Below are 14,456 nucleotides of genomic sequence, written 5' to 3'. Positions count from 1 at the left end.
CTCATCAACTATTAATTACATGTAATTTACTCATACAATACACATTTAAATGCCTCTCCCCCCATGCGTCTCTAAATGACCATGGTCTTTCAAATAACTAATTTTAGCACTGGACTAAGCATTAAGTACGAAGGGGCAGCAGCAAATTAAATTATCTGCAACGCATATTGATTGATTGTTTAAGGGATTACGCAAATAGTACCACTCGGTTTGCACCCCAACCAGAAAGTAATAAAGTTTTCTGTTCCACGAGAATAATATAGAGTAAAATATATGATATGTGATAAAACACTGGCAGTTCACCCATTTGCATAAGTGAAGTGACCTACAACAGTATTTAACATAATGCATTGATTAGAGGAGTCTACCCATTCAACACCTTTTCAACAAAGCTGACAGTGAGCCAAGTTATTTACATCACGGGGCATCATTTACTCGGCCTCAAAAAATAACTTACAACTTAATTGTTGTGCGTGTAAACATTGAGGCACAGGAGAACACTAACCTCCTACAACAATAACCGGAATGGAACAATTCAATATTCCGGACCGGAAACAATCAAGCACTATACCTTATGATTAATATCGAACAGCGGCGATGTCCACTCTAAAATTCTGGTTAAAATCCTATCATCATCAATTATATGAGTAGGTATTATCGGTATTTGGCCGATTTTCATTGTTTGTTTACGTTTCCATAAAGGCGCGGGGCGCGGTGGGGAGGAGGAGAAGGGGTAGGGGACGCGGCACGGCAAAAGGGGAGAGCCATAATTACGGCACACTCACCGACATATCGTGGTCGCGGGATGTTATTCTTTCCTGGGGTAGGCAATCCCGCCTCGCTTGTCTAGGATGTGATCCTTTGGGGATGCTTCCCGTCCCGTGCATCCTAGAACTTGGCTCCAGGCGGCAACGCCAGGGAAGTGCCATGTGACAATAGTGAAATGATTAGGATAAAAATAAACTATAATGGGCGAATTGCTACTAATAACAATTGTATTTGGCGACTTTTAAGAAATATGCACCAGCCCAGTTACACGACGTTGGGAGCCGAATAGTATTTGTCGTAGGAGTGTCATCGGCGTGCTCGGGAGGTCCCCAATGACGTCCCCGAAGGCCCGGACGACATCGGTACCAGATTTGGACTCAGCGTGCGTATTTGCATATTTGCTGAGCATTGATCGCACCCGGGCGCGGGCATATGGCAGGTACACCCCCAGCGTCCTGGCTTATGAGTGACGATGACGAACCCTCCCCCCCCCCTACCCCCGCGCTCCTCGCGGCGCAGTGGCATCGAGCGGGCGCGGGGATGGGCGATCGTGGGTTCGATTCCCACCGCCCGCCTCTCAATATTTGATGAGTCGAAAACTCGCGCGGGAAATTTCATTTCAATGTTGTGGCCAAAAGAAGGGAACTCAAGAGTTGGAAGTATAGGCCGCCGCTCAGAGCTAAGCAGCTCGGCCTTAGTATGGGAGTCGGCTGAGGTTGGTGGGGGTGGGGAGGAAGGAGGGAGAGCGGTACTCGCGGTACTTTGGGCCACAGAGACCAAGTCCCGTCTGACCTCTCACTAAAGGAACCCCCAAAAAGTTATCGCCATCTTTTGATATGTTGTTCCCAGCACTTGTATGTGTTCTGGAAACAACAACAACAACAAACAAATCTTCACACTTAATTTTTTTTAGCAGTGAGCGACAGCGTAGAATTGGTCGTTCCCTGGAGCGTCGTTGTGAACTGGCCTCCATGGCTCAGTCGTTTTGTAAAAAAAATGGCGGTAGCGCGCCCGCTCAAAGCGTGAGAGGTCAGTGGTTCGAATCGCCGGCGATATGATTTTTTTTTTTATACGACCAAATGTCAAATGGACTTCAAACCCGCCATTTCAGCACGACCCCCCCTTCCCTTCGACTACGGCGCAAGCGGGCCGTGGGAGTTCCCTGGTGCCTGGAACCTTGCTGTGCGGGTGCACTAGTAAGACCTAGATTCTGGCTTAAAGGAGCTCCATGACCTGTGGTGGGTCAGTACAGTTTAACCGACGTACGCGTCAATCGTCTTACAAATCCCGGGGAGTATGGGCCTGGGCGCGTGACGGTTGTAGCCACAGCTTGCCTCTAGTTTAGGGGGTGCTAGGGGTTCCTGAGACTCACCGCCTTAGAAACCCATGCAAAGTATACGTGGGAAAAAACGTTCCCGACAGCTCAGGACCCCCTAGCACCCCAAGCACCCCTCTAACTAAACGCAAGCACAAACAGGGACGCGCGCGCGGGGCCGCCTGGTGGTTAGGCAGTACCCGCACACCGCTGCACAGTATGGTCTATCCCCCAGGGGCGCGGCCGCCTCGCCTGCCTGCGCATAGCGCCGCATGCGACGGGCCTGCGAATAAGGGCGGTCAGCCCCCGCGATTGTGGCGCGCTCTCGCGGACCATCAGGACTCCATTAAGGAGAAGGGGAGTAGGGGAATAGTGGCGTAGTGTTTGTGTGTTGTGTTGTTGAAAATGGCGAGCATGGAACTCAGTCTCGACGATATTATCAAGAAAAACAAGATTTCTGTCAAGGGGAAGGGAGGGTTAGTATCGTTTATTGTTCATGTTTGTTTTTTGCTCGTTTCTGGTATTGCCGAAGCAGCCACTATTTTTGACTTTACGGCGTACGGACTTTGCTCAAAGTGACGCCTAACCTGAGAGGTAGTTTACCTTAGTTGCCGGAAACCCTTTGTAAGGCTCTTCTTTTACGAACTTTTGTCGGTTATTTTAACTGAAACTATTTGTTACGAGCAGTTACTCGCTACACAAACTTCGAAATTATTTCTTCCCGTTTGTTTACAAAATTCCTTTCTTGTGTAGGTTAGCCAACTGGGCAAATGTTTGTAAATCATATTTCTGTAATTGTTTCTAGATTCAAGAAGTTTGGTGCTAATAATGTAGCTAATAATCGTGGCAATCCTCCAAACAAAGTACCTCGTCGGCCTGGAGGAGTCCAGCAGGCTAGGAAACCAGGAATTGCAAATGCTGGCCGAGTCGGTTCTCAGAATGCTGGTCCTGGTGGGCGACAACAACCTATTGCTGATGCACGGAATCGGATCATTCAGAAAAAACGCCTTCACATTACTGACGCAAGAGATAAGATATGTGAGCTTGCAAAGAAAACAGATGTACGCTTGAAACTGGAGAAACTGCGGGAAACGCGATTGGTAAGATAAACATTGCCGCGATTTGTTTCTTTTGTAGTCCCTTACCTCTAAGTTAGCTATCAAAGTCAAATTTAAACCTTCTGATGTAATATTATTGGAGTTTTATTCCCTCTTTTTTAGGGTCATGATGGAATGCAAGGCCATTTAGTATATAATGGATATAATGCCAGTGTCAGAAAAGCTGTGCGCAATCCTTACATGAAAGATATTCACGGAAGACCTGGTCCAGATCATAGTATGATTCCTCTTCAGCGAACAATCAATCAATCCATGAGCATTGGCAGATATCCACACAATGTTCCTGCTCTCATGGACATGGACATTGAAATGTCTGGTAAGTGATTTGCCACCAAGTAATTTCAGTGAAGTTCTTTCCATGGTTCTTTAATTCTTTTTTTTTCTATCTATAGATGGATTTATGTCTGAAAGTGTAATGCCACTGCGCAGAACTGTTAACAATGACCAAATGCGTCAAGAACCTTTGCTTCGTGCTTCCAAACTTTCTCATCCTTCACCATACTCATGGAAGGCACCTCTCCAAGTAAGCAAAACTATAAACTAAAACTATAAATTATAATATGGTTATTTTTTGATGTTTTTGAGTTGGATTTTGAGGCATGCAGTACTTAAAATGTTTTTCTCTTGTGACAGCAACGCATAACGCAAACGAACAGCAGAGGTTACATTGATTTGGACTACCCAGCGGAACAGAGGAAGAGGATGAAATTACCATCACCTCCACCAATGTAAATAGCATTTTATTTGCCTTGCACATTCTTATTGACTTAAAATGCCATTTAGTACTTTTAATTTACACACTTTTTCAATTTATTTTTCTTTCTACGTTTCTTATGTGTATTCTTTTTACAGTATGCGCCCTATTGTTTTGTCCGATGATGATGATATGGTTGAACCTGTGAGACCAATTGAGAGATCAACTCGAACTCCAAGTGGCAGTGCCATGAGTGCAGCTAAAGCAAGACTAGAATCATCAAGAATTCAACCTTCTCACCTATCTGCATCTGGAGCAGGATCTTCAGGTTACAGAATTGTTGTTTCCAATCTACAAAGCTCTGTCACTCATGAAGATATCAGGGTATGTTACTCTTTCTTTTTTTTTGTTTGTGGTGGTTGGTTGTGGATTTATTTTTTCAACTTTGTGATCAATATTTCTTTTCTCACAGGAATTATTTGAGGATATTGGACCACTGGTTGCATCAAGATTGGTAAGGCCAGGAACTGCTGAAGTTGTGTACCGCTTGTACAAGGATGCTGAACGTGCTGTCGAAAATTATCACAATCGACAGTTAGATGGACAACCAATGAAATGTCTATTAGTTAAGCCCAGGGCCACTACAGCCTCTTCAGCTACCCAGAGGTATGTTAGTTTTGTTTTTTTCCTTTTCAACTTGTGATATTGTATGACTTAATTTTTGTTGTTTGTCACTCCTTTTGACAGTAGTGGAAATCTAAGAACGCCTTCAGGATCATCTGCCAAGCTATCAGGAAGTGGAAAATCATCTGTAGTACCAGACATTAACACAATACACAAGGCACTTTTCAACAAATCTTAATTTTGGTATGGCATGTGTTGGAAAATGATTTGTATAAATTGTAACTTAACAGACTGTCGTTTATGATGGCAATATTAATTTGAGATGCATTAGTAATAAAGGAATACAAATATTTGAAAGAGACTGAATGTTCACTAATGTGGATGCCCCTTTCATCTCAAAGCAAAGTAACCCTATTCATATTTGATACAAATTTAGTTGAAATCGAGTTTTGGAAATGATTTTATGCTTGGAGTCAGTGTGTATTATTGATTGCAAACAAATGCTTACATTGTATTGACCAACATCCATTTTGCTGTTAATTCCTTAGTTAACTTGTTGAAGATTTACAAATAAAAGCAATCTCGTATATGAATGCCTTACTTTTATTTTGCATGTGGCAATTTGTTATCTTGATCTTTTGTGGTCAGGTTCTGTATGTACATTGTCATTAATAACAGGGCAACAATTTATCTGGATGGAAGTTTATTTCCTGTACATGCATACATTTGTCTTCTCTAAAAGACACAAACTGTATCTTTAATACTGAATGATTACCGGTACAAAACTTAACTCACACAGTAAAGACTAAAGATACAAATTCAAATTGTGAAATTTGTTCAAAACAAATTTAAACTAAACTGGAGATGGGAATGTAACATGTTACTGTAAATTCGGTACAGTTAATAAAATACATTACCTACGGAAGGAAAATTTAAGATAAATAGGCAACACACTACTCTTTCAATATTGAGTGAAACTCATGGTACAGTACATGGTCTTTAAACCACTGGCACAAATTGATACTTCATTGTTTACAATATTTGAGATGCTTATACATATGCACACTAAACTTGCCTCATACTAAAAATGTATTATATTAACTATTAAATTTTGTAAAAATTGGGAAATGGCACAAGGCAAGAAATCACCTGTAAGAAGTTAAGAGAATGTGTAATGCTAAGTATGACATGTAAAATCAATGTTATCACCAATAAGGCCAAGAGGGATTGCGAAATTTGAAAACACAAAAATTGTACATGTAATTGTTATGTATAGGTATTTCTTATTAAAAGAATTGAACAGCTGACAAGGAAAAGTGAACATTGGCACAGTTTGTTTAATCTTAAAATCTACTCTAAATATACTTCTGGACACTATCCACAGTCAATTTCATAAAAGTTACTTTTTTCATTGTACTCTTGTTTAAAGTCAAAATTTTTACAATTTGAGGCACATAGAAACATTTTACACTTTATTATTTATGATGATGATATGACTTTCGTGATGTTACCTGTGTGCATTTATTAACCATTGGTTGAGATGTCATAGGTAGAGATGTAGGTAAAGATGTTGGCCTTTTTCTCAGTACATCTGCATAGGACATTTCAAGTTTTTTCAAACGAGCTATGTCCTGAGAAGCTGTTGAGGCAGTCTGACTGAATGTCCACGCAGTGCTTTGAGCAGAGCCCCCTCTTGAAGAATGTGACTTGCTGGGTCCTGGTTGGGTTGATGAGAACTCATCAACTTCTCTATGACAACGTGCAGCAAGAGCATTTGCTGAAGCAGTCGAGTTTCTATGGCCACTTGGTGATCGCGAATGATAGCCACGGCGAGAGGGACTATCAGATTGCCTGCTGGGACTCTCAGAGTTACGAGATGGGCTATCAGCATACCTGTCCCGCCGTCTTCTTGGGCTCTTGTCATGCGAAATTCTAGCATTATTGAGCCCGACTATCATTGACAGGTTGGATGGATCAACCCTTTCAATGCCTTTCCTAGGTGATGCATGAGGCGAGTTTTTTCTGGAGCGACCCTTTTTCCTACCAACTCCCATAGCCAAGTATTCCATAATATCCTTTTTAGGAGCAGGTGATGCAGGTTTAGGTTCTTGCTCTACTTCTCCAGCACGGTCCATAAACTTTTTGGTTCCACCATCAGCATTCGATCCAGATGTTGAAGCCGAGGCTGAGGCTGGAGAAGATACTGGTCCAGCCTCGGCGTTCTTTTCCCCCACACTTGTTGAGGGTGAGGGTAAAGAAAGTTCTTCTACCATCGTTGCTGTTACCCTTTCTACCTCTGCATCTGCAACAATCTCTGAACATATTTCAGAACAGATTTCTGATGGTTCTTCAGAAATTACAGATGTCTGGGTTCCATCTTGAGCAAGCATTTTTAACAATGGTAGCTCTTCTTTGGCAGGTGTTACAGGAGGAACACGAGGGGGATCATGAGGTACAGATACATCATCAAGAAGTGGCAGTTTTTCTCCCTCATCCCTGGCTTCTGCTGCTTTCTTCAAAATGTCAAAAATTTCTCTAAACAGACTGCGATATTCAGGGGTATTGCGGAACCGCCCATCAACAGGACTGGCATCATCATAGATACTAAAGCGGCAATCTTCACCATCCACAATAGTGCACAGGAAACCACCTGGAAGTTTGTGTGACTCAGTTTGTGTAGACTTGTTACTGGTCTCGTCGGAGAAGCCTGAAGATGATGTTTCAGCTTCTGAAAAATCTGTTGGTGTGGTTGAAAAAGTCTTGTTTTGTCCAGCCTTTTTGGCCGCCTCCGATTGAAGACCTCTCCCTGTTTTCTGGGAAAGCAAGGTACTTCCATTGTCTTCATTTCCACTTTCTTCATCGGTATTTCGGAAACTGTTGAAATCACCAGACATTTGTAGTTCTTCTTGCAAAGAGAGAGCAGCATGGGCAGCGGGTGGGCCATTGCTAACTGGTACAACATTTGGCTTGCTGGGTCGTCTGCTTGACACAGGGTTTGACTGAATTTGCACAAGAGCTTCGTACTTCTGGACAAGGTCTCGATAGGGATTTTCACTGGAACGTTCCTGAAAGCACACAGTAAAACAAAAATTACTACATGAGAGACATTGAATGTCATCTTCAAACTCAAAAGTTAAATTTCCATGGGTTACTTCTACTGTTACTGTTCAAACTGTACGTTACTACTGTTTCTGTTCAAACAGTACAAAGGTAACCCACATCCATATTAAAAGAATTTTACTTTGTTTTATTACTGAATAAACATGAATGAGTCGGTTAAAAAATGAATGGAATTGTAACATACGAAAACAAGAAATGGTTTATTATCTGTTGAGTAGTAAATCATAAGTTTATATGTTTTGAATCATCACTGTCAATTTTCTGATAAAATTAAAGATAAAAAATTAGAAATGGTAGATGACAAAAACCACACAGCACAAACCTACAAAATAGGAAAGTAGGGAAAACAAGGAAAACAAAAAGTCTGCACCCTGTTACATAGAGATGCAAAGTTAAATAGGTAGGGATAAAGGGGCCTAGTGGTTACGGATTTTTGCTGGAAAATGAAAAGGTTTCTCACATTATTAATCAACATCACACATGAGGGTATAGTGGGAAAAAGAAAATTATATTCAACTGCACCCATAATCCATGGTCCATCCCAGTCACACTGTGAATTGGACTTGGAAGTTAATAAAAATAAAATGTTCACACCCGTTATTTATATTTGTTAGTTTGAGGTATGAAGTCCACCACCACAAGCTGGTCAGAATAAGAACTTGAGACATACCTATGCATTGGCCTGAAGCCCGAGATGGAAAGCCTAAAAGCCAGCGTAACAAGCATATAGGGATTTTTAAAGGCCAGAAAAGTAATGTCTTTGCCAGAAATAGCAAAAGAGAAAGTAGAGACGAACTTGGAGGTGCAGTTGGGGGCTTTCCTGGAAGGCTTATTGATGCCTTTCCGGGGCTGCCAAGGAATGTCACTATCCACCACATCACCCAAACCACCCTACATACTTCCTGAAACATGCCATATCAAGGTATATTTTTGGAACTAGTCTTCTCCAAGGAACCAATTAACTGTCCACCATTGCAGAAATAAGGAAAACTTTTCATTTATACATAACGCTAAATATAATTTTCTAAAAAATATAATTAAATAGAGAATTTTATTACCTGTAACTGAAGAAGTACAGAAGCTCTTTGTGAATCACTGACAAAGGAGTCAATGACACTAACATCTTCTTCATCACCGTCCTCTCCAGCACCTCCACCACACTGTTCTAATAACTGCAAACTTTCATGAAGAGGGCCCTGTGGAGACCCCATCTTTTGAGTGCACCTTCCACAAAGCTGACCGCTTCTAAAACCCAGAAAATATTGAAAGTTAAAATATCAGAAATAATAATAAGTAATAAACCACACATAAAATGTTATAAGAAGTTTCTTACCTTATTTCTTCTAGAGTGCTAATTTCTTCCTGGAGTGATTTCATATCCTCCTCTTTGTGTTGGAAAACTTGAAGCTGCTCCTCCATCACTTGGTTCTCCTGCACCAGAGCCTGCACCTGCTCCTCCAGCTTTGAAGACCGGCGCTGGTCACGTAGGCGCTGAGCTTTAAGTTCTTGCATTTCTCCCCGTAACCTGTCCACCTCTTCCTCCAGATTCGGTGCGTCTGCGAAGGCATCACACTGCGTGGAAAGAGGTGAGACAACTTGTAAAATTAACAGAGCAGAGTGAATGGTGGCGCAAACGCTATTTTCGGATTCCCCACCTTGTTGTTATTGTTGTTTGAAGAGGGGCCTGAAGTCTTTCTCTCCAATTGCTTCTGCAGTTCGTCGGACTGCTTCTGGAGCTCTTCACAGCGCGCTTCCAGGGAGTCAATGTTCACACAGAGCCTAAAATACGCAAACAGGTGATTAGTTAAAAAGATTGTCAATTTCTCATTTGGGAAAAGGGAAAAGGTTCACTGAGCGCTCCTTCTCGCGACAGGCCATTCAATTACATCACGAAAGCAACACGCTCGTTTAACGACCAGGAGGACGTACGTTTTGATGTGCTTCTTGTCGGCAGCCGAGTCGAGAGCCAGTCGTTGGTTGGCGCGTTCCAAGTCGAGAATGCTCACTTCAAGCTGCTCGTAGATTCGTAGTCGGGAGTCATTCACTTCCCGGAGGGCGGCCGTCTGCTTTGTCAAGTACTGCAAAAGACAAAGAAATATAGCAGAATGTTGGTACAATAACATAAGAATATGGATGCAGGAGGCGCACAATTTTATTTGCACAGCTCAAATTAAAAAACTTTGATCTCTTCCGTTTGTGTCTCTGGAAAATTTTCTTCTTATCATCTAAGTGTACGCACCTCAATCTCTTGCGTCTGGTCCTCGATGACGGTCTGCTGCTGCCGAAGGGTCGTCTCCAGCTCTTTGTTTCGTTCCAGCAGCGTCTTGCCGAGCTCTGCAGCCAGCTGGAGATCTGGAGACAGACGACAAAAAATGTGTGAGACGACGTGTGGAAGCGAAACATAATAAACAGCATCGTAACAACGTGAACGAACGTGAAATCGTTTATGATGACGCCCGCCATAAATAAAAGACAGATAGACATTTTGCCCCGCTTTAGGAATAAGAGGTGGAGGTAGTGGTGTGACTTCTTCCACGAGAGATCCGAGTGCCTCTCGCGTTTCCGGCCGCGGCGCCCAAAAGTTGCCGTGACCACACAACCGCAGAGAGGGGTGAGGTGAGGGCAGGGCGGAGGGGGCACGATATAAACGTTACTTCCTCGTGTTCCAGGGCGAAGCAGAAATAAAACTATTTGAAGCTGGACAGGTGTCTTTGCCAACAAGAACCAGCTCGATCCTCTTGTAAACGCGTATGCTTGGGTCTTGGTCCTTCCCTTCCCCACCAAACAGCCCCCGCCCCCCGCTCCCGTCTCCTTCCTGGCCGCTTCCTCTCTCGCGCGCGGATTCTTTTCTTCGCCTCGCCGGTTAATTTGCAGACGCTCCCTGGGCAAATAGCCAACCAAGCGAACAAGCACCGCACAGCTTTCTCATAGGGCATGCATGGCTGGGCGCACTGGACTGCGCTAAGCTGCACCGGCGGGCTAACCGCGCGCGAGCACAGGCGCAGCCCGCGCGGCCGCGAGTGACTCCACGGCGGCGTGCCCCCTCCAAGAAACGCAATCCACACGCGTTCGGCCCTCAAACGAGTGTGCGACAGGCGAGGCACTGATACTGCGGCCGACGGATGGCTCGATGGAGCTGGATGGGTTGCGCACAGAGCTCTGGCGAAACGTCATCCACCGGGGGGGGGGGGGGCTGCGCAGGAAAAGTCTACTTGCGCCGCGAAAGGCACAACCACATGGGTGCGCTCAAGAGAAAGATCATACCCAACGCTAAGGTGCCGAGGACAGGCCATATTGCTAACAAGTTAACCTTCCTTCAAACATGTGACATTACGCGCATCGCTGCTCAAGTAAAAAAGTCTTTGTCAGAGAGGAAATCGAAAATATATAGCTTATCGCATGGGTCACAATGGGAAAAAAATAATACTAAGATCGCTATGGGGAAGGAAACAAATTTCTGCGTGCGGGTAAATTAAACGTAAATTTTTGAAAGTAGTGCCCTCGCTGCTACTGCCCCCGCCCCCTCCCAGAATGACAGGCTCAGGACACTCCTAGAAAGCGCCCTGGCCGGCGCGGCCCTGCCCGACCGCCCACGCACACGCGTCCGTCCGCGCCGAATCTCCTCCGCCGCGCTCCGGGCCGGGCTGGGCCGGGCCGCGGGGCCCTGCTCACCACCCTCACTCTCGCGCTCTCCCGAGCAGGGATAATGAGTGACGAGTGACCTCATCAAATCCACTTTCCTTCTCGGCGCGTTTATTGCGATATTGCGTTAACAGCTCCCCCTGCTTCCCATACCACCGCCCCCGCCATCAAAATGCGTCATCCTAGGCGGAGCCGGTCCCCCGCGGCAGGTGGGTGGGCAAACTCGCCGCGGCGGCGGAGCGGCAGGCCCCAGGCGGCAGGATAGGCAACCCCGCCGCGCGCCCACACTGAGCGCGTTGCCTACCCTGCAGTTCGCAGGCGCCCTACGGAGGGATAGGCAAAGCCCTTCACGCGCCCGCACGCGCACGGTACCCGTCGCCAACCCGGCGGTTGGCAGGCGGTGGGTAGGCAACCCCGCCGCGCGCCCGCGCTGAGCGCGTTGCCTACCCCACGCTTCGCAGGCGCCCAGCGCCCACCAGCTGGAGAAGGACCAACAGCACGACTAACAGATCCACGCTCGCGACACTTATTTCAGATCGGTCACCGGGCCGGGCGGGCTGTGCCGACCCGCCGAGCCGCACAGACGGGAGTATAGCTGTACTCGCGCGCGGAGAGCAGAAGGAACTTGACAAACGCGCGGCGCAGTTAACCCAGCTGGAGCACCGGGAGGAAGGGGGGAGACAGCGTACATTACGAATGTCGGCCATGACCAGGCGGCCGGGTTGGCCTAGGGCAGGGATAGGGACGGAATGGGAACGAACGGAAAGGCGTGTTTGCACTAAGATTAAACAATCGTTAAACAGCAAACAGGGGATTTCGCTCGTCCAACCATGCACATATCGAGTGTTGAGCTGAGAGTTCACTACCTGAACTGATACTTCTATAAGTGAGCTGGTTCAAAAAATAACGATGGAAAGTTGTGAAGGTCAAGGGAGCCTCGCCATTAAGACTGCAAACTGCTGGTAGGATCTTGGTAATCGCAGAGGGTTTCCAAATCCTTCACGTTGTTTTGAAAGTCAAGAGCAATTTTTCTAGGCTGGAGTCGAGCCCGAACCCTTACACGCATGATACAACAGCGCAGATTGCGATCAAAAAGACTCCTCCACATCGAAGGAGGAGGGTACAGTAACACTGATTGGTCCTTCACAATTTTCAACAATTCCACAATCCATGTCTCAGCTCATGTACAAAGTGTAAAAATGAAATCAAAAGATCAAACATTTTATAACAATGAACTCAGAAACAACGGCTACCAGACAAGTTGACAAATGCTTTAAACAAAGTTTGGAAATAGCAACTTTACGCAGAGGAAGACTTTTGCGCTATAAAATAAGGGTTACACGTTACACCAGTCAGTTTCGGGGTTACCTTCGGGGCCTTGCAGACATTCCAACTCGATGCTGTAGTCCCAGAAGTCGAGCGACGGCAGGGTTGAGGCGGGGGTGGGATGCGTCTCCCAGTACGTGTCCTTGCCGCTAGACATGGTGGCGGCCACTCACATTGTCGGGCACAAAATCGGACGGCGCCGAGACGGCAAGCCTCTATCTCTTCTTCTCCCTCTTCTTTCAATAATCGTCCATCAGAGGCTGATCACGTCACAAGTACCGCTGGGCTGGGCACTTATGGTGATGGCACAGGGGCGTGGGCGACGACAACTCCGCGGCGTGCAGGACTCACTCGGTGCTGGGCGGGTCAAGGAGCGGAGCGGGCCGCGCTTAGGAGCAAGCTCGAAGTGCGATGTGGCGACCAGAGGGTGGACGGGGACGGGGGCAGGGGGGAGGCCGCGGAAACTCTTGTCATTGCGCGGAACTCGTAGGGTTTTAAAAATATGTTTTTGTAGCCAGTGATAATGTTATCACAGCGTTAAAAAAGAACTAATAAGTCCTCGAACTGAGGCGATACAGCAAGGCAAGGCAGCAACGGCCCCTGAGTGGGGTCGCCATCTCTCTGCACTGCAATAAGATTACAATCTGCAGCGGCACGCGGCAGGCCCACGCGCCCCCCGACAATGTATGCACAGCAAAGCGCGCCATTTCCGATTAAGCAATTATAAAAGTGCACGAGTCCCCGCGGCGGCTCGTGACCGGGACCGAAAGGGTTTCACCACCGCGAGGGACCGCGGCCGGGACAGCCGCGCACGCATCCCGTCATGTGACTCGCATTCACAAGATCAAGTAGCCAACAAGAAATAATAACTAAAGTGAAAGAGTTCCTGGGAAGAGTTACTATACCACCCGCTTTTAAAAAGCATTTCATAAGCTCCCAACTTTTCAAATATCTTCCAACACCTTTATAATCGGTGGTTTTCAAATTGCATCTGCAGGCCGCGAGGTACGCGACCGCACATGGGCACTGGGGCGTTCAGCCAGCGCGACCGAACCGCTCGGGGATATGTAGAGCGAGCGTAAACGTATCGGCGACGGGATAACCACAGGCTGCCATCGCTCGTCATAGAAGAACGTCGTCCTGCCTATGAGCCGGGCCGATAACGCATGGCGAGATCAAAAACCAAACCCTCGGCCCGCGGCGGGCGGACGAGCGGCCGGGCGCTCCGGGGAAAGCCACCGCCGCCGCAGTCACGGAGTGATCTATACAAAACACGAGCGACGGCGGTGCTGCGGGCGCGGCGGGAGTCGAACCCGGGGCACGCACACGCACTCGGCAGCCAGTGCCCGCCTCGCGGATGTGTTCCATCGGCGCGCCCTCCCCGCCCCGCCCCTCACCTCCATCCCGCGGGCGACGTCATTTGACTGACAGCAGTGCATTGACCCCTTCCCCCCTCGCTGCATCGCGCGGAACCCCGGGACACGCCACGCCCTGCAGCCATGAGATGACTCTGAATGACTCCACTTTAAATACTGTATCGTGCCTGGAGAAAGGGCCGGGCCCGCGGCGGCCCGCCGGACGGGTCGAACCAGAACCAAGGGGGCCCAGCCCAGCCCAGCCGGGCTCAGCAACGGGACCTCGTCTCCGACATCTCAGCAGGGCCCTCCGCGCGGTTAGGCAACCGGCCGCCCCGCCGCGCAACTGTCCACGGGATCACGAGCGCCGGGCAGGCTCGGACGGAAACACATCCGATCGTCCAGCGAGTCGCCCCAAGATCAAGATTATGCCGGCCACCGATTAGGCGGTTATGATGGCGGGAGAAACGACCGTCTCGACAGATCGGGGGCCC

The 14,456-nt window shown here is 47.1% G+C and overlaps 2 protein-coding genes across 5 annotated transcripts in view; one reads left to right on the top strand and one right to left on the bottom strand.

Moving 5' to 3' along the window:
- Nucleotides 1-2,398: 2,398 nt before the first annotated feature.
- LOC113213904 (polymerase delta-interacting protein 3) lies at nucleotides 2,399-5,108 on the top strand. The gene is made up of 8 exons (XM_026433132.2): nucleotides 2,399-2,559; nucleotides 2,889-3,183; nucleotides 3,304-3,517; nucleotides 3,594-3,724; nucleotides 3,835-3,929; nucleotides 4,054-4,279; nucleotides 4,368-4,561; nucleotides 4,643-5,108. Exons 1-8 carry the CDS (start codon nucleotides 2,489-2,491, stop codon nucleotides 4,755-4,757), a joined length of 1,341 nt encoding a protein of 446 aa, XP_026288917.2. The 5' UTR covers nucleotides 2,399-2,488; the 3' UTR covers nucleotides 4,758-5,108.
- A 97-nt stretch (nucleotides 5,109-5,205) lies between these two features.
- LOC113213903 (uncharacterized) overlaps nucleotides 5,206-14,456 on the bottom strand; it is a 92,511-nt gene continuing 83,260 nt past the window's right edge. For 3 of the 4 annotated variants that reach the window (XM_052264202.1, XM_052264205.1, XM_052264204.1), the window contains exons 3-8: nucleotides 9,879-9,991; nucleotides 9,569-9,717; nucleotides 9,295-9,418; nucleotides 8,973-9,211; nucleotides 8,698-8,884; nucleotides 5,206-7,584 (exon numbers count right to left, since the gene is read on the bottom strand). In XM_052264202.1, the coding sequence (XP_052120162.1) occupies nucleotides 5,995-7,584; nucleotides 8,698-8,884; nucleotides 8,973-9,211; nucleotides 9,295-9,418; nucleotides 9,569-9,717; nucleotides 9,879-9,991 (2,402 nt within the window). In that variant the 3' untranslated portion in view covers nucleotides 5,206-5,994. Of the gene's footprint in view, nucleotides 7,585-8,697; nucleotides 8,885-8,972; nucleotides 9,212-9,294; nucleotides 9,419-9,568; nucleotides 9,718-9,878; nucleotides 9,992-12,649; nucleotides 12,965-14,456 lie in introns of all 4 variants that reach the window. The other variant, XM_026433131.2, reaches the window with a different exon arrangement.

This window comes from Frankliniella occidentalis, unplaced genomic scaffold (assembly GCF_000697945.3).
Source record: "Frankliniella occidentalis isolate FOCC.00 unplaced genomic scaffold, Focc_3.1 Scaffold17, whole genome shotgun sequence".
NCBI classification, from domain to species: domain Eukaryota; kingdom Metazoa; phylum Arthropoda; class Insecta; order Thysanoptera; family Thripidae; genus Frankliniella; species Frankliniella occidentalis.
This window is presented reverse-complemented; position numbering and strand designations above follow the sequence as displayed.

Bases quoted from the DNA above. Each gene is read 5' to 3' on its own strand.
- LOC113213904 (XM_026433132.2), top strand. From the start codon at position 2,489: ATGGCGAGCATGGAACTCAGTCTCGACGATATTATCAAGAAAAACAAG. The intron at 3,725-3,834 runs GTAAGCAAAACT...CTCTTGTGACAG, and splicing joins CATGGAAGGCACCTCTCCAA to CAACGCATAACGCAAACGAA. The intron at 3,930-4,053 runs GTAAATAGCATT...TTCTTTTTACAG, and splicing joins TTACCATCACCTCCACCAAT to TATGCGCCCTATTGTTTTGT.